This window comes from Photinus pyralis, unplaced genomic scaffold (assembly GCF_008802855.1).
Source record: "Photinus pyralis isolate 1611_PpyrPB1 unplaced genomic scaffold, Ppyr1.3 Ppyr1.4_LG7, whole genome shotgun sequence".
Classification (NCBI taxonomy): Eukaryota; Metazoa; Arthropoda; class Insecta; order Coleoptera; family Lampyridae; genus Photinus; species Photinus pyralis.
The window spans coordinates 18,867,861-18,885,693 of record NW_022170738.1 but is presented as its reverse complement, the minus strand read 5'-3'; the positions used below and the strand labels follow the sequence as shown (position 1 = coordinate 18,885,693).

Sequence of the window (17,833 nt, the reverse complement as noted above, 5' to 3'; positions counted from 1 at the left end):
AAGAATAGGAAAATTAGAAGTGAAAATAGAAGACGAAAAGATCAAGAAAGACCCGGATAACGAAATGGAAATTAACGTTTGTCAGAAATGGGGGAATGAGGAGTATTGGAAAATGTCAAAATTAAATTGCCCAGAAGAGTGGTCGGAAAAGGTAACAGGAATACTGAAGGAAAATCGTGAACTTATCAATGACGAAGTGAGAATGGCGAGAGGTTACGAACACACGTTGCAAGTGGATGATAGGAAAATGGGGAAAATCCAAACGTATTCGGTGCCTTTCCATTATCGAAATGAAGTAAGAACCGTGTTAACGAAAATGACCGAAGACGGAATAATTGAGAAGGCCACAACTAACATTATCAACCCGCTTGTCATCGTGAAGAAGAAGAACGGCTCGCTTCGTTTATGTTTAGACGCGCGCGAACTTAACCGACGGACAACACCTCAGTTAGAATCGCCCCAGAAAATAGAGTCTTTATTAGGGAAAATTGGGGGGAATAAAATCTTTACGAAATTAGACTTACAAAATTCGTTTTGGCTAATTCCTTTAGAAAGAAATTCTAGAAAATTTACAGGGTTCAGTGTCGATGGTGTCACGTATCAATTTAAGGTAGTTCCATTTGGACTAGCCAGCTCGTGCGCAGCATTAGTTAGAGCAATGCAGTGCATTCTCGATAAATTCGATAAATTTTGCCTACATTATGTTGATGACATAATCATTTTTAGTGACACGTTAGAGGATCATTTTAATCACATTCAAGTAATATTGCGGGAATTGAACAGGAATGGAATGAAATTACACATAGAGAAATGCGAATTTATAAAAGACAGGGTTAAATTTTTAGGCTTTGAAATAAATAAAATTGGGATGGAAGTAGAAAATAGCCGGTTGGATGAAATTAATAATTTTCCACGACCAACAAATGTTAGGAAATTACGAGGGTTTCTGGGGATGTTAAATTATTATAGGAAATTTGTACCAAGGTATTCAGAAATTTCATTACCGTTAGTCGGGTTATTACATAAAGGGGTAAAATTTAAATGGGATGAAGGGAAAGAAGAAGCATTTAAAAAGTTGAGGGCGGAATTATGTAAAGGAATCAGGTTATACCACCCGGATTTTTCAAAAGGGTTTGTGTTGAGAACGGACGCTTCAGATGGGGCCGTTGCGGGGGTGTTAGTGCAATATCAGGAAGGAATAGAAGTTCCTATTTCGTTTGTGTCTAGGGTATTACGGGGACCGGAGCTGAAATATTCAGTGTCTGAAAAAGAAATGTTAGCGGTGATTTATTGTGTAACTAAATTAAAATTTTACCTTATAGGGAAAGAATTTACTATTGAGACAGATCATAGGGCTTTAACTCATTTAATGTCAACTCGTTTTGCGAACAACAGGATATACCGGTGGAGTCTCATTCTTCAGGAATTTTCTTTTAAAATTGAGTACATAAGGGGGAAGGATAATTTAATTGCGGACATTTTATCTAGGAACGGGTTAGGGGAGAAAGAAATAGAAAAGGAGCTAGTAGTTTGTGTAAACCAGTTAAGGGAAGAAACAGGGTTATTCACGTTAGAAAGGATTAGGGAGAGTCAGCAGGCGCAAGAAATGCAAGGGTTAATGGAGAAAGTAGTAGAGAGGGAACAGTATAAGGGATGTAAATTGGTAGATGGGATTTTAATAAAAATGGTAGGCGAACAGGAAGTGTACGTAGTAGACAGGGAATATTTTGCGGAAATGGCTAGGTTTATTCATTTGAAGTACGGTCATGTAGGGATAAGAAATGTTTGGCGTTTGCTAGAATGGTGTTAGATTTTGAGTGTGGGTTTAAAGTTTTACTTAGGGACGATAGGGATCTCAGGCCGGAGGTGGGGGGCGGCACCTTTTTGAATCTGGACAGGGCGGCTCGCGTGTTAGGGTCGGTTGGTTAAATTGCCCATAAAAACCCGGTAATTCCAAAGTTTTTTTTTATTTGTAGTCAGGGGAGGATTGTAATTTTGTGTTTTTGTGTTCAATTTAAAGGGGGAAAAATGTTGTGTTATTTTGTTTTAGTTGTAACTTGAAAGAAATTATAGAGCGTCTGGATGTGACAATTTTGTTTAGTTCAATTAATTAACCGGGGGGGTTATTAATAATTTGAGACACAGGATTGCGTAAATTTCATGTTATAGTTTTGGTTCAATTTCTTAGAAGTGTTCTGTTTTTATTTTATTCCTAGAATTTTTTTCGATGTAAATTTCTTTTTTAAATTTTATTTGCCGTTAACGAGGTATAGCGCGAAGTAGAGATAAGGTTCTTCGCAGAATTGCCGGGCGTACGTGCCGTTTAGCAAGAAGTTGAAAAATCGACGCTTCGCGTGATTGGCGGACGGGATGTTGAAGAAAGGAGAAGGGCTTTTGGCTTAAATAGAAAATTTTTGAAGAGAGCGGGGCTTTTTAGTCGTTACAAAGCCAACCGGCGCTTCTTCGGTTACGTGATTTTTGAATTTTGTGGAAGTTTCTTGCGTAGTGGATCCAGGTTTAGTTAGAATTTTTGTCTGCCGTTTAAGAAGAATTTTTGAGAAGTTTAAGAAGTTTGTCGTCGTCCTGTTTTTTTTTTTATTTTGCGGAAACACGGAAGTTTTGAATTTGTGGGTACCCGAAGAGAGAAGACGTCGGTGTTTGAGTGTTTGGTTTGCGTGATTGTGTACGGATACCTCTTTTTATCGGAGTACGTTACTCGGACTAATTTTAAAAGTAAGTAGTAGTTAGTGGTTTGTTTTGTCTTGTTTTGTTTGTAATGTTTGAGTAATTTGTTTTTTTTTGTGTGTGTCATTTATCTGTTTAAAATTGTAACAATTTGTAAAACAGAAATTTACGCAATTTTTTGTCTGAAATTAAACCAGTCATTGCAATCCAGGTTTTGTTTATTAGAGTCAAAGAGAGGTAATTGTCGGCGTCTCTTACTTTGTTTCAAGTTTATTAAATCTGGGGGTAAAGTTTCATATTGGAATTTAAGGGAGGTATTAGCCACCGACCTGGCGAGGTTGCTACCCCTTGTCCGGACGAAGAAAAGGGGTGGTCGGACTCATTTTACGGGCCCTGAGATTTGTGTTTTTAAGAGTTTGTGTGGGATTGAGCTAGTAAGGGTAAGTTGTGTGGGTATCTTTCAGGCTTAGGAAGTTTACACAACAATATTTTGATCACTTTCATTGTACAGCCAACAAATGCAATCGGAATTTTCAAAAACTTTCTAATGCTGATTAGATAATTTCAGGTTAAAAGACCAAATTTCGCCGAAATCGTTACAATTTTTTACTACACATTTTGTTTATTAGAACGATTTCAAGAGCATCATACAGCAGAGTTCCATTAAGTTGATCCTGCATCTTGTATAGTCTATAGTCATAATATTAATTATATATCAGTGTCCAATCCTCAATATCACTTAGATTATACACCATGTAGTACACCCATGTAGTACTGTTGCGCACTATGTTTAAAGAATAATATTTGAATTTCCCGCTACCCGCGTCTATCTTACTCGACCCACGCCCCTCTACGCTCATTCACCTTTTAGTGCTCGTTGCGTACACATCGTGTTAGCACCTCACTTTTTTCAACTGTAGGTTTTCAACTGTAAGTTTTAACTTCTAATTCCTTTTACCCTTAGGTTTTTAGGGTTTTAGTTAGGTATGAGTCCCTCAGAGGACTTTTCTAGCGACTCGGAGGCTAGTATTTCAAAACAAGATTTGACAAAACGTTTATGTAAGTTGGAACGTAAGCTTCGCAAGGTCAAACGCCGCCATCGTGATCGTACACGTTCTCGAAGCAAACGCCGTTCTTGTTCTCGCAGCTCCCTTCGCCGCCAGTGTTATAGGAGCCCCAAAGCCTCCGGACCTTCGGCAACACAACGGCAATGCCGTGCTCGTGATTATCGCAGCCCGACCGGCGCGGAGTCACCGAGACATAGCGCAGATCGTTTCTTGCACGATTCGACTAGCGCTGAACGGCTGGTCGATCATTTTCCGCGCAAAATGGCGCCAGCTGCGACTGTAACCTCCAGCGAGGGGGCTCCAGATCCGCCCGATTTTGACGAGTCACCGGTTTTACAAATTAATAATGAAGACGATATGCCGGAGGCATTTTTGCATGTCTTAGGAGAGGATCCCCGACAAAACACCCCGGCGCCATTCAACCTTCACGAAGCTTTAAACTCCCGCTGGAGTCATGTGATTGCTAATGGCCTCGTTTCTTCGGAGCGCGACTCTTTATTCAAATCTTATCAGTTGCCATCGAATTGCGTCGCTTTGACCCCACCAATTCTTAATCCGGAGATTTCTTCTATCTTGTCGGGACCTAACCTAAAACGTGACAATGCATACCTGCAAATGCAGACACAACTAAGTCACGGTAGCTCGGCCCTAGCCTCGGCTGTTCATTTAATTCTTGAGAATAAAGAAATTATTTCCCAAGATCTGACAGCTCGCTTATTGGCAGGATTGAGGGATGCAAGTCGCATACATTTAGACCTTCTCCATCAAATGTCACTCCGGCGTACTCTCATTTATCCTTCTCTAAGCAAATCAGTGAAGGTTATAGTCGAGAAATCTACTCCGCTTCAGTTTCTCTTTGGAAACGAGTTAGGAGAGCAAATAAAAGCTGCAAAATTAGTGGCTAAAGCTGGGAAGGACTTAAAGGCCCCGCCGGTATCACATACCTCTACTGTTTCGTCCAGACGGACTCTTCCAAAGTTTGCCAGGGGGGAAAAGGGGGGAGAGAGCGCTAACCTTAGCCGGCCTTATAATAGCGGGCCGTTAAACCGCAATCGCCCGGCTCGCTCAACGGGCAGAGCTCAGCCACAGAAGGGCCAGCCCTCAAAAACACGCTACCATTACCAACGTCGACAGTAGAGGTAAGTACATTGCTACCCGCTGGTCGCTTACAATTTTTTTATCGCACCTGGACCAAAATTACGACTGACCCTCAGCCACTGTCTTGGATAAAAGGATATTGCATTCCGTTTTCGTCAACACCGTCGCAACAGCGACCGGTCTACAAAACCTTATCTAAATTAGAAAGGTTACACACACAGTCCGCAATCAAAGACTTACTAGCTCTAGGGGCTATACAACCTTGCACTCCTTGCAAAAACCAGTTTATCTCTAGTTTCTTTTTGCGAACTAAACCAAATGGTACACAAAGATTTATTTTAAATCTTAAAGCACTTAACGAGTTTGTTTCTACTTCTCATTTCAAAATGGAAGACTATCGTACGGCGTCGCGGTTGTTACATAGGAACACGTTCATGGCCTCAATCGACCTGCAAGACGCTTATTTTTTAGTACCGGTAGCCCCACACCACAGGGGTTATTTGCGTTTCGCTTTTGAGGATAATCTGTTTGAGTTCACTTGCCTTCCGTTTGGTCTCTGTTCCGCGCCTTATTGTTTTACCAAGCTTTTGAAACCTGTAGTCTCCCATCTACGACAACAGGGCATCTCCTGCGTGAACTATCTAGACGATTTTTTAATCTTTGGTAAGACCAAAGAGGATTGCACACAAAACGTCGCGTATACCCTAAACGTTAGTACCTAGCCAGAGGCAACAGTTTCTGGGATTTATATTTAACAGTTAAACAATGCAGCTTGAACTCCCCTATGAGAAAGCTAGCCACTTAAAACTTTTAATTGACAATCGAATAAAGAATCCTAGTTGTTCCATTCGCGAGTTAGCAACTCTTATTGGTTCGCTTGTTGCGATATGCCCCGCTACAAAGTACGGCTGGCTCTATACAAAATTATTAGCTAGAGAACAATATCTAGCACTTCTTGCCAGTCACGAAAATTACAACGCGCTTGTCACTTTGACATCAACTGCGCTTAAGGACCTACGCTGGTGGAGCCAAACTGTTATAGGTGCCTTTAACGATCTTCACCAGGATACTTTTGATGTGGAGTTATATACAGACGCTTCATTGACTGGGTGGGGCCTGTTGTAATACACAAACAACTCACGGCTGGTGGTCCCCAAAGGAAAAGACGTACCACATCAACATCCTCGAACTTCTCGCTATTTTTTACGGCCTACAATCTTTTGTATCGGATTCGACAAGGGTTAATGTACTAATTCGCACTGATAACACCACAGCTCTCGCGTACATCAATAAAATGGGCGGCATTCAATATCCTGCCCTTAGCCGCTTATCTCGCAACATTTGGCAATGGTGCGAACAGCGCCATATTTGGTTGTTCGCGTCACACATCAGCTCCCAAGATAATTGGAGGGCTGACAGAGCCTCCCGTGTCCTCCCAACTGATACCGAATGGTCGCTTGACGAAACCACTTTCGATATAATTAGCCACTCTCTAGGAAAGCCTTCGATAGATCTTTTTGCGTCCCACCACAATTTCAAATGTGAAAAGTATGTCTCTTGGAGACCAGATCCTGGAGCGTGGGCAGTCGATGCCTTTACCGTAAGGTGGACCAACAAGTTTTTTTACGCGTTTCCACCGTTTTCTCTTATTTTACGAGTTCTACAAAAACTTATCCAGGATAGAGCTGAGGGTATTTTAGTCGTACCTCTTTGGCCAGGGCAACCTTGGTACCCGTTGTTCCAAGAGTTAACCAAAAAGGCAGAGGTTTTTCCTCCAAAAACTTATACGTTATCTTCTATTTTTAGTCACCAACATCCGCTGTCAAGCGCACTTACCCTGGTGGCCGCGCACTTATCTGCGAGGCTTTTCGCAAGAAAGAACTCCCGGACTGTGCCATCGACACCATGGTAGAATCCATCTCCGACTCGACCATGCGACAGTATGAAACAACTTATCGACAGTGGTGGAACTTCTGCAGCGAACGATCTCTCTCTCCTTTTCAAGCACCGACTCCCTCCATAATAGAATTTTTACAGCGGGCGTTCGAGGGAAACAATCTCCAGTACGGTAGCATGAATTCCCATCGCTCAGCATTGGCGCTTATTCATTTGCAACCACTGTCAAACGATGCGCGTCTTTCGCGCTTTATGAAAGGAATCGCTAGACTAAGACCTTCGAAACCACGTTATAATAGCACCTGGGACCCTAACGTTGTGCTTGAGTACATTCAGAAACTCGGACCTAATTCTACTTTATCCCTGAAGGATTTGTCAGCCAAGCTAGTTACTTTGTTAGCTCTGGCCACAGGCCATCGCCTGCAGACAATCCAGTTAATCAAATTAACAAACTTACATACCTCTCCACAGGGCATACAGATTCCCATCACTGACCCCATTAAAACTTCGGGTACCAATCGATCTCAGCCTTGCCTGCAAATACCAAGATTTGCTGAAAATCCCTTACTCTGTGTAGCTACTACTTTGATTGACTACATAGAGGCCACAAAACCCCTCCGGACTCCGAATCAGGACTACCTGTTTATTACTTTTAAAAAGCCTTATAAAACCGCTACCAAACAATCCATCAGTCGCTGGATTAAGAACACTTTGCTTACGGCTGGATTGGATACAAATGTTTTCAAGCCGCATTCGTTCCGTCATGCTTCCACTTCTGCGGCATATAGGCATGGGCTTTCTCTCTCAAACATTCTTCAAACTGCGGGTTGGACTCGGGCCTCTACCTTCACAACGTTTTATAATCGGCCTATCTTGGACCCGACTGCTTTTGCCAAATTCGTGATCCAATCAAGTCAACTGGATGAGGGCATCTAACGCCGCGCTGTGGATCACGGGGATACCCTATCATATGGCACCGAATAGCTAGTACAAGAAAGCTATCTTATATTTCCTTTCGGTTATTGTTTCGTTTAATAGTTTCGGTTGTGTACACAACCAGTTTACGCTGTTTAGTTAGGATATTCGGTTATTAAAGGTTACTTTATAAGACAACAGAGTTGCCTCAGCTTGCTTGGGCCGAATTATTCCTGATCTCTAAACAACTACATGGTGTATAATCTAAGTGATATTGAGGATTGGACACTGATATATAATTAGTGATCAAGCGAACTTACCTTAAGTGAAGTTCGATCATAATTATATGAAGTGTCCAATCCGAAGATATCACTCCCCTCCCTCCCTCTTTGTCTTTTCCCCTTGCCAATAATTCGGCCCTCTCCTTTTTATCTCTGAAGAATGAGCGTAGAGGGGCGTGGGTCGAGTAAGATAGACGCGGGTAGCGGGAAATTCAAATATTATTCTTTAAACATAGTGCGCAACAGTACTACATGGGTGTACTACATGGTGTATAATCTAAGTGATATCTTCGGATTGGACACTTCATATAATTATGATCGAACTTCACTTAAGGTAAGTTCGCTTGATCACTAAATATAACTCCTTTATTGGATTAATAATTGGAGTTGTTACTTAAAAACAAGTGCCCTGCAAAAATTTCGTTTACAACACGTGTTGGAAGTGTATATCTCTTTCATTAATTTCTTCGCCCTCATTAATCAAACTGCAAATTCATGAAAATATCACTTTCAAAACTTATTGTATAAATTTAACAATTAAAGATGTTTTTCTTTAGGTGGCAATTGGTATAGTCCTCCCTTGAAAAAAGCTCCCTCCAGGAAAAATTGAAAAGTGGATATATTTTGGGATGATAAAGTAGAATCCTTGAGACCCACTCTCGTAGTATGGACATTTTCAGAATAATGAAGCTTGTATTAACCTCTAAGAAGTCTCTGCCTCTAAGGCATTCAAAACTTCAAATTCTCGAGTTATTATGGGTATTAGTGAACAGAAATAAAAAGCCAAATTCCAAACCTTGCACACGATAATTTTTCTACTTATTATTTGAGTTTGTTCATAAGTAAAATGCCACTTGAAATGCAATTTAAGGCTCTCTGATTTTCAACGAAGAACGTTTTACGACGGAGAGTTTGTTTGTGCCGCTATTTCGTCCCACTGAGGTCACTGAACGTTCGGTAAATTTACCTTTTTAGTTTAACTTTAGACGTCTGCAATTTAAAAATATAGCTTTACTTGTAACGGCGAAATTAATAATACGAGCCTAGTCACGGATGTATTGGACCAACGCAAATATGAAATACCATTTTCTGAATGAAAATGTATCATACTTATTATACATTTTCTCCCGCTCGATATTGACGAATATATTATAACGAAAACCCAGATTACAGATTGTAAAAATGTAAACACACCGGCACGATACGCGAAATATCAGAGTGCGACATTAACGAAAAAATAAATTTTAAAAAATCATATAATCCGATCGGGCCCAATTGAATCTAAACCGCCCGTGGACACACGGAGACATAACAAATATCTCATGAAAATCCGGCCAGCTGTTTAGTAGGAGTTCAGTCCCAAACACACGTACAGAAGAATTTTATATATAAAAAAGACTACACATTTAACGAATACGATTAAGCTTACTTGATACTATGAGGTTTTGCCAATTTATCGACAATATCTAATACTTTTATTGTAATAGTCGAAAAGTAGTGTCTGATTTGGTCCAATACATATGCGTCTAGGCGTCTTTCGCTGCCTCATTTTCTATATGTAGTTGCCCAAGTAAAAAACCGAAACAGAACCAAGACCCAGCTCGCGGTGATTCAATAAAATTGGTCCGTATTTCATTCCCTTACACTCGTCGCCGAACGATTCTGTGGAACCTCGCAGCTAGCCGCGGTCGCCGTAATCGCGGCAACAACGCACGCTTTTCTACTTACCCTTATTATCACTCGCTTATCGATATATCCAACTCGTGTTCGGTTTTCGTATGAGGCGGTTTTTTTCCGCTCCAAATTGACCTTAGATACTGGTAACATTATTTGTAATCCTGAATCCTGAACCTGTGGTTCCTCCTTCAATAAGTCTAAAAACGTTCATTCTTCGCGTACTTGCTGTACCATATAACGTCCCGTTGTTTCGTTGAATGTTTTGGGTGACTGACTGAATGCGCTCTTAGTGTGTTAGGAGTAATTCGTACCATAGGTATTGAGAAAATATTACTCTTGCTTTTGTAGTTGAAATGACCGGTTCTGATTTTTGCAAAAGATGTTGATATCTGAAGTGGAAATTTTCCAGAGTCATCACGCTAAAATTGTTTAAACTATTTATCTAAGCGTCTCTATGTGGACGTTGATGTTCGGTCCAGGCGTCTGAATTAATGATGAAGCATTTTTAATAATCAAATTTTCTTTTCAAATATTCATTCATTATTCTGGTGGGGTCTTTAAGTTTAAACAGAAAATGATTAGTGCGATTCTAGTTGTATCTAAAGGGTTTGTTATTCCTTTTAAAAGATTGATTCGTATATCAATTTTACTTTGTTAAATCTTTTAAGTGACAGTTCTGTTTAAATTTATGGGCACTTTTATTACTTGTGTTAAAAGGATGATTATATTATTTATTTATTTATTATCCCTCTCTTGTTCTAGGCCCTCAACAGGCTTACGCCCAATTACAGAGTGACCCGCATAATGCTTTTTAGAGGTGCCTCTGCAGAAGGTCTTAAGTTGTTCAACACTACTCCGGAATTTACCTTACGAATTAGGAAAACTGCAGGAAAACCTAATTCGGAGTAGCCGGAAGAATGCTCGAAACTGGTCTAAGGTAATTTCCATCTCTGCCACAGATGAAAAATTCACCTCAACCCAGGTTCGAACACCCGACCTCCGGATTTATAACTCAACGCTCTACCATTGAGCCATAATGTCGGGGATAAGAATGCGTTTAACGGACAAAAACCTGAGTGTTTTCGTAATAAAATGTTACCGGAGACAATAGAATTTAGAGTAAAAATTTGGATACGTAACGCTAAGGAGAAACAAGAAACGGTTGCAAGAAATTGTGTTGCTACGTGTTCGGTAATTGGAGGAAAATGGTCAAATTTTGGAAAGTAGGAGAGTGACTTTAAATACTGAAATTGGTGGCAGAAGTCTACGTTGATTGGTAGAATTTTGTTATTAATTTGGTATGTGTGTTGGAATAAACCTTGTCTGTGTTAATTCAAGTAAATCGTGTCTTTATTCGAACCCTTTAACAATCCAGATAGATGTTTCAAGCTTAAATTAAGATTAATTATGTTGATCCGTACCGTCTTCGAACTTTATTTAAGCAATTCTTCTTGGAGCTTAAGGAATTTGATCGTGACCATTATTTACCATAAAATTTAGAATTTGAAGTCGGGATTGGAATTTTTCATTGTGTTGAGATTCAGATGTGTCCTGGGAACATTTTAATAAGAGGGCTAACTAAGCCGGGGCATTGCAGACAGCAATATTTATAATCGTTTTCCTTTACCTACCTCGGGACAATTCAATGCCCTTCTCGATTTCGATTAAGTTTCTCGAACGAACGTGAATTATCACCGACGTAATCGACGCGGCAACATACTAAAGGACTAGAAGTTTTGTCTACTCTAGGTCTCTAGTATAATTTTAGTTCCGCTTCCGCGTGTTCAGAACTGATGGACAATAAAAAGGTGGTTTACGTCCGATTTCAGATAAAAAATAATCGATTGAAATTTGAGATGAAAGTTCAGTAGTTGAATGTAATTTAACTTCAGAAATTTAGTACTCCGTTTCATTTAATAACAAGACAAAATAAAATGCTAGTCGATTCTGAACCGAATTCCCTGGCGGCAATTTCCTTAAAAGACTTTCCATGTTTAGCTATAAAACAGCTTGTATCATTGAAATTTTGAAACAAAACTGATGAAGATTCCTCCAGATGCACATAAAAAAGTTGCAAATTGTGTTTAGTTCATATGTAAAATAATTCATATCAAAAGGATAGTACACACGCCATTGGGAAAGACCCAGCCAATATATAGAAAGACACAGTCGGATGCGTGCGTGCTATTTGCTCGTATTCAAAATAATTTTCATTTTACGTAACGTTTTAAGGTACATATTACCAGTGCGTAGCAGGGTAATTTGTGCCCTTAACTGTCAGTATACGTCGTTCAAATACTATTGTCAACTTGTCCCTCATTTTTCCCTCTTACCACCTTTCCCTATACCTACTTTGAAGGAGATCCAGGCATTGACAAAAGGGTAAGTTGATAATTAGTTTATTTTATTGCTTTGATGGTAATTTCAAAAATACAGTCCATTATTATTTAGAAACAAATTGAATTCCTTTAAAATTTCGTTATAGATACCTACCATTAAATAATTACTTATTCAATGTACCTACTGAATTTTATAATCAAACTAATACTCGCACATATACCCGAACAATTACTCGAATTGAAGGCCTTTAGAGCTTGAAATTAATAATAAATTCTCACTAAATGGGCAACCCAGGCGCTTTCATTTTAAGTATACGCCATTTGGGAAAAAGGAAAATACGACATTTCTCATAATTTATGTTTTAAGATGAGCACTTCGTTCATCCTTTTGTATTTGATTGAAGCAACACTTTTTCGAAAAAACATTTTCAGCTATATATTAACTAAATTTCGAAAGATTGCCCATATTGCGAGACATTCGACGTGCTCCGGTTGCTTTAACGTGCGATTGAAAATTTGCATACTTTGATGAAATATTGATAAATTCTCAAGATTCAATAGAGGCAACAATTTAAAAATGGTAAATATATATTTCGAAGCACATTTTGCCTACAGCATTTGACTTGAATCGGGAATGACTTTTTGATTCTTTGACAATGTGAGTGTCCATTTGGCTAGATATAGGTACAGTTTGCATTCCATAAGTGCCCAATTAAATGTTAACAAATTAGGTAAGGAAAAACTCAGTTAATAAATATTTAGGTTAAAAACGTGATAATACTTTAAGTGATACAACTTTGGAATGAAAAAAGCTCACAGTTAATACGAGTATCAATCGCTATAGATAGGAGTTTTCTACCTCTAATTCTGTCTCCGTCATCTGAGGGACTTTTGTGGACGCCGGACGACCTGACAATGCGTGATCAATAAAAAAGAAACTGAAATAGTATATTATACAGCAAGAAACTAAAGTGTGTGTTTGAACCCCGAGGGTCCAGTTTGTTGCCCGAAACGAAGTTGAGCCATAAAAACTTACATTGGAATCCATATCTCTAGGGAGCGTAATGATTCGTTTGGCCGTAAATTAATTTATGCACGAATGAAGATATTTTATTAAAAGAAACACAATAAATAAGCACACGTTTCCACCTACTTAACGGGCGATCAAAAATGAGTTGCTGTCGAGTCGCCTTTGGAAGTTCAAATTAAATACGAAAAGTTCCAAAGGTAACTCGACAGCAACTCATTTTTGATCGCACAGTACAATACTTATATCAAGCGTGCCAATTCTCGACATTTGCAATTAAATTGTAGATCTAAGAAAATAGTGTATTTCAATATAAGAACCATATTTTGCACTAGTATATTGCGACACGACCGGTCAATGTATACCTGAACTCTTCTGGAAGTTGGAACTGTCAATTGTATGTCAAAAAATAGCCCCATACCGGTAATTCCAACTCAATATTTCAAACCGTTTCCTGTAATTAAATTAATATCAACAGAGCGGAACATTGACTTATTATTCTTGTGCATATTGTTGTGTAACTTTCGCGAAATTGAAGCCAGTTTACCTGGATTCGCGATTTGAAAATTGACGGAGTGATTTCTTTTAACACAAAAGAAGTTTAACTTTAGTCGTTCAGCGTATGTTAGTACCACTGCAAAGTCACGGCCTTCTAAGTTTTATGATAACTGCGATATTAAATTTTTACTGGACATCTATTTTTTGAAAAAATGACGAATTGCGGCTAAACTACTCATTTTAGATATCATGTGTAATACATAAAGTCACACTGACTAAGGAATGCAAATATGTAATAATATACAGAGGAATCCATTAAAAAAATGCAACTTTGATATAATCACCCTGTATAACGATTGCAATTTCGTAGAAAATATATTTAGGTTGTAGCCTGAAGGGTCCTTCAACATTCCCCCACAATGAATTTTAAGTATGCGCGTTAATAAACCCACAAACTTCCACCCACCCTGTATATATAACAGGTATGATTTGAGGCCGAAACCGTTTAACCGTTGAGTGAAGGAATTAGGTACGCAACCTACATAAGACAAATCGTGTCACTTTTATGTCTAACTAAGCATTTCCCTTCTCTACTAGAAACTTGCCGTCGAGATCTGAGATTCCATAAGCGCTGTATAAATCTCAAATCCTACGTTCGCGACGATTTCTAGTATAAACGTTGCGCCTCTATCTGGATTTCTTCACTCAACGGTTTAAAGCTCCAGAATTTGAAGCTATCTTTAGCGTATTACACCCCACAAAAGGTTTAAAATGAGATTACAGTTCTCTCATACTATAGACATTCAGTAGAAAGCGAGGTTATAATGATATAACCAATTAAAATTATTACATACAGGCACTGCTACCAACTAAGTATATAGAAAATTCTCAGACAGAAGCATGAGTAGCCCCAAATGTAAACGACTACTTGTTAAATTCGTATTGAAATATGAACTTTTTTCCTGTAATTTTAGATATTGTCATTGCATTTCTATTATCAATATGTCTTCAGTGAATGAGTGAACCCCCTAGAACGTAGTTTGCGCACGTTTAAAACCCAACCATACGATTTAAGACGGAAATTCGTATGTCTACTTCAGGGCCGCCCCGAGGCTAATAGGCGCCCGGGGCGAGAGTTTAATCAGCGCCCCCCTCCACTCACCATAAAGGTATTTCTAGATATTTTTATAAGAATGCATTTTAGAAACACCACACATTTATTTTTTTATTTTGTTTATGTTTACAATAACAGTTACATATTATATAGGAAATGTAATCATACTGTAATTCAAAACTAAAAAATAATAAGTTTCAACTCCTAAAGGAATTTTACTTGCTTTAGCTTTCGCAATGACCAATGTTATAGAACAACTTATTTTTAAATATTTGTGCTTCCATAACGCGGGGGCGATATTGGTTTAAATTATTTTTTCCGTACACGACCACGGCGCCCCCTTGGCCGCAGCGCCCGGAGCAATCGCTCCGGTCGCCTCGCCCTCGGAGTGGCCCTGGTCTACTTCTTATAGTACTAGCGGTATAACGGAAATTCTTGAAAGATACTGCATTTTTTTATACCAAGGTGCCACTTAGTACAGTTGTTCCTTAGAGCCATTTAAACGATTTGACCCGAAGAACACTTGACATTTTCTGTGTGGGTAGATTTTAGAGAGGGTAGGGGTGATTTATTGTAACATTTTTTTAAAAACTAAATATGGCCTAGAGACGAGATCTGGGTGTCGATTTCGTATGATTTTAACCCGAGGAATCCAATGGTAGTGCCAGAAATGTAATTCGGATACCGGAAGTCCCTGAAAAGCCGCCATTTTTAGAAAATGACAGACTTTTGATCGAATTATATTTTTTAGGCGCACCGGGGGCGTGTAAGGTGTCTAGACTTACATTTTTGGGGTCAGGGAATTCATTTATGGTGACAAATATAACCTACTGGCATCGGAACTGCATGAGAGGCTTCCCTACTGCACTTTTTGAAGACGTCGCACGCGGTGAAACCCAAGATATTCCAAAGTTTTAATATATAAACTTATATTATTTTATTTAATAAAAATACACATTAACAAAACACAAGATATATTAAAACATGAGGTAAAAAATGTATAAGCCTATGAAGAATCACCAAGTACATCGCTGACCTCCTCTGAGAGGCTTATATATTTTTTACCCCATGTTTTAATATATCTTATGTTTTTTTAAGGTTTTTAAGTTTATTTTTGTTATCATAACTGAATTCCCTGACCCCAAAAACATAAGTCTAGACATCTTACACGACCCGGTGTGCCTTAGAAATATAATTCGACCAAAAGTCTGTCATTTTCTAAAAATTGCGGCGTTTCACGGACTTCCTGTATCCGGATTACATTTCTGGTGCTACCATTGAATTCCTCGGGTTAAAATCATACGCAATCGACACCCAGATCTCGTCCCTAGGCCATATTTAGTTTTAAAAAAATTTTACAATAAATCACCCCCACCCCCTCTAAAAATCTACCCACACGGAAAATGGCAAGTGTTCTTCAGGCCAAATCGTCTAAATGGCTCTAAGGAACATCTGTACCAAGTGGCACCTTGGTATAACAAAATGCAGTATCTTTTGGTATACCTACCGCTAGTACTACTAGTTTCTGAACTAAGTTCAAACGAGTTCTTTATTCTCTCATCACATGTCAACACATGAGTGAGAAAGAGATAGTAACGATTTGAAACAGTTGGTTGCTTGAATTCAATAACTGTAGTTATGCAAAGTATGAAAACCGTCAGCAAAAACTACAGTTGTGCATCAGTTCGCTTGGTTGGGACAAAATGCGGTTTCGCTAAATTGAATACCCCGACGACCGCAAACAATGCAACTGAGTAGGTATCATTTTTACTTCAATTAACTAATGTTTGAAAAATTCAGTGTCCGCGAAATGATTTCAAAATACTTATTTTATTTGTTCTTCTTTTCAATTAAAAACACTGGAATACATTATTCAAAGTCACGCGCAGATTGTAAGATTGCAGTTACTCCACATTAAATTAAATATGGCATATTTAACAAAGGCTGAGAGGCTACCTACTTGTATAGGTACATTATTCCAATTAACGTATAATTGGACTAATACTATAATAAAATTCAATGATAGGTATCCGTTATCAATGCTGGAAATCAGTACGTTACGTTGGTGAAAAACTGTTCAAAACCTAAAACCTCCCAATGGATTATGTTCGAATACGATTTAGTGTGACATTTGATTTATCAAAGTTCAAATGTCTAGTTTTAATCTGGTTTGGTGAGCTTTTCATAAATGTAATTCCCATATATGTTTTCGCAAAAAGACGAAAACTCGTTATATATTTTCCTATAACTTGGGTTTCCACACCGCCGTCTTGTCATATTGCAATATGATATGAAATATTCAATGTTGGAAATATACATTTTACGGCCACTTGACAATCTCAGATGCTCTAATATCGTATTACATCCCGCATCAATATTTCGGAGAGGCACACAGATCAATCTTGCAAGCATAATCGATTTTATCTTACGAAATTTGCCATGCATTAATAATCAGATTGATAGACTACTAACAAACTCACTTCAATTCTACTAATGGGGTTGTAATGTAACGACTCCACACAGCCGTACTGCCTACTTACTGTCTAATGTTAATGTAACTTATTGTGTCTACTTTTTCGAAAACAGAAAAAGTAACTAAACCAATTTAATTCAAATGAAACAAATTTAATGAAGCCAGGTGGTAAATAATCGACGCCTCAGGGCATTGCAGCTCGTGTTGTTTTAATCATTTTGAAAAAAAAGCGTCGAAACTGTAAATTTGGGGGAGCAAATTTACCAGCTAGACTTTATTGGGAAAAGCTCCGCAAACTTTAGTTTTGTGATTACCAAGGAAGGTAAAATACTCACGCTATTGAACACAAACAACTCCACGTGGCAAGAAACTGACAAATAATAGCGGCTTCCACCACTAACGACGCACAACTACGACCCGCGTCATCGCACTTTCACCCCGTTGTCGTCGCCGTGAACCCAGTCGGAAAATCTCGGAAAATTTCGCTTATTGCATTTTCAAGCTTCAACCCCAATGTGAATAAACATTGGCATGTCACCTGCGTCATTAGTTACCCCACCGTATAAATTACCCAGCACTGCATAAAAGTGAAGAAAACTTTTCTTTCGAATGCACAAATAACACCCCCTAAATTATGTCAAACAAAGAGCAAGTAATTAAAATACCATGCTTCCTGTTACATTTTTGAATAATTAATCTACGTTACATAGAATTTCAAAATAAGTCAGAACTGTTCCTTTTCAGGAAATTTGCTACAAAGGTA

General features: G+C 38.6%; 3 protein-coding genes across 4 annotated transcripts in view; 2 read left to right on the top strand and 1 right to left on the bottom strand.

The window, feature by feature from the left end:
* LOC116175917 (serine/threonine-protein kinase 32B) overlaps window positions 1-17,481 on the bottom strand; it is a 267,380-nt gene extending 249,899 nt beyond the window's left edge. For both annotated transcript variants that reach the window (XM_031494294.1, XM_031494297.1), the window contains exon 1: window positions 17,406-17,481. The gene's annotated coding sequence lies outside the window, so the exon portion shown is untranslated. The remainder of the gene's footprint in view (window positions 1-17,405) is intronic.
* LOC116176102 lies at window positions 3,473-4,889 on the top strand. Its single transcript, XM_031494575.1, has 2 exons — window positions 3,473-3,601; window positions 3,650-4,889. Exon 2 carries the CDS (start codon window positions 3,672-3,674, stop codon window positions 4,887-4,889), a length of 1,218 nt encoding a protein of 405 aa, XP_031350435.1. The 5' UTR covers window positions 3,473-3,601; window positions 3,650-3,671.
* Window positions 4,433-8,288, top strand: LOC116175923. Its single transcript, XM_031494309.1, has 2 exons — window positions 4,433-4,891; window positions 6,657-8,288. The coding sequence occupies exon 2, from the start codon at window positions 6,756-6,758 to the stop codon at window positions 7,680-7,682; it is 927 nt and encodes a 308-aa protein (XP_031350169.1). The 5' UTR covers window positions 4,433-4,891; window positions 6,657-6,755; the 3' UTR covers window positions 7,683-8,288.
* Window positions 17,482-17,833: the final 352 nt, after the last annotated feature.

Bases quoted from the DNA above. Each gene is read 5' to 3' on its own strand.
- LOC116176102 (XM_031494575.1), top strand. From the start codon at position 3,672: ATGAGTCCCTCAGAGGACTTTTCTAGCGACTCGGAGGCTAGTATTTCA.
- LOC116175923 (XM_031494309.1), top strand. From the start codon at position 6,756: ATGGTAGAATCCATCTCCGACTCGACCATGCGACAGTATGAAACAACT.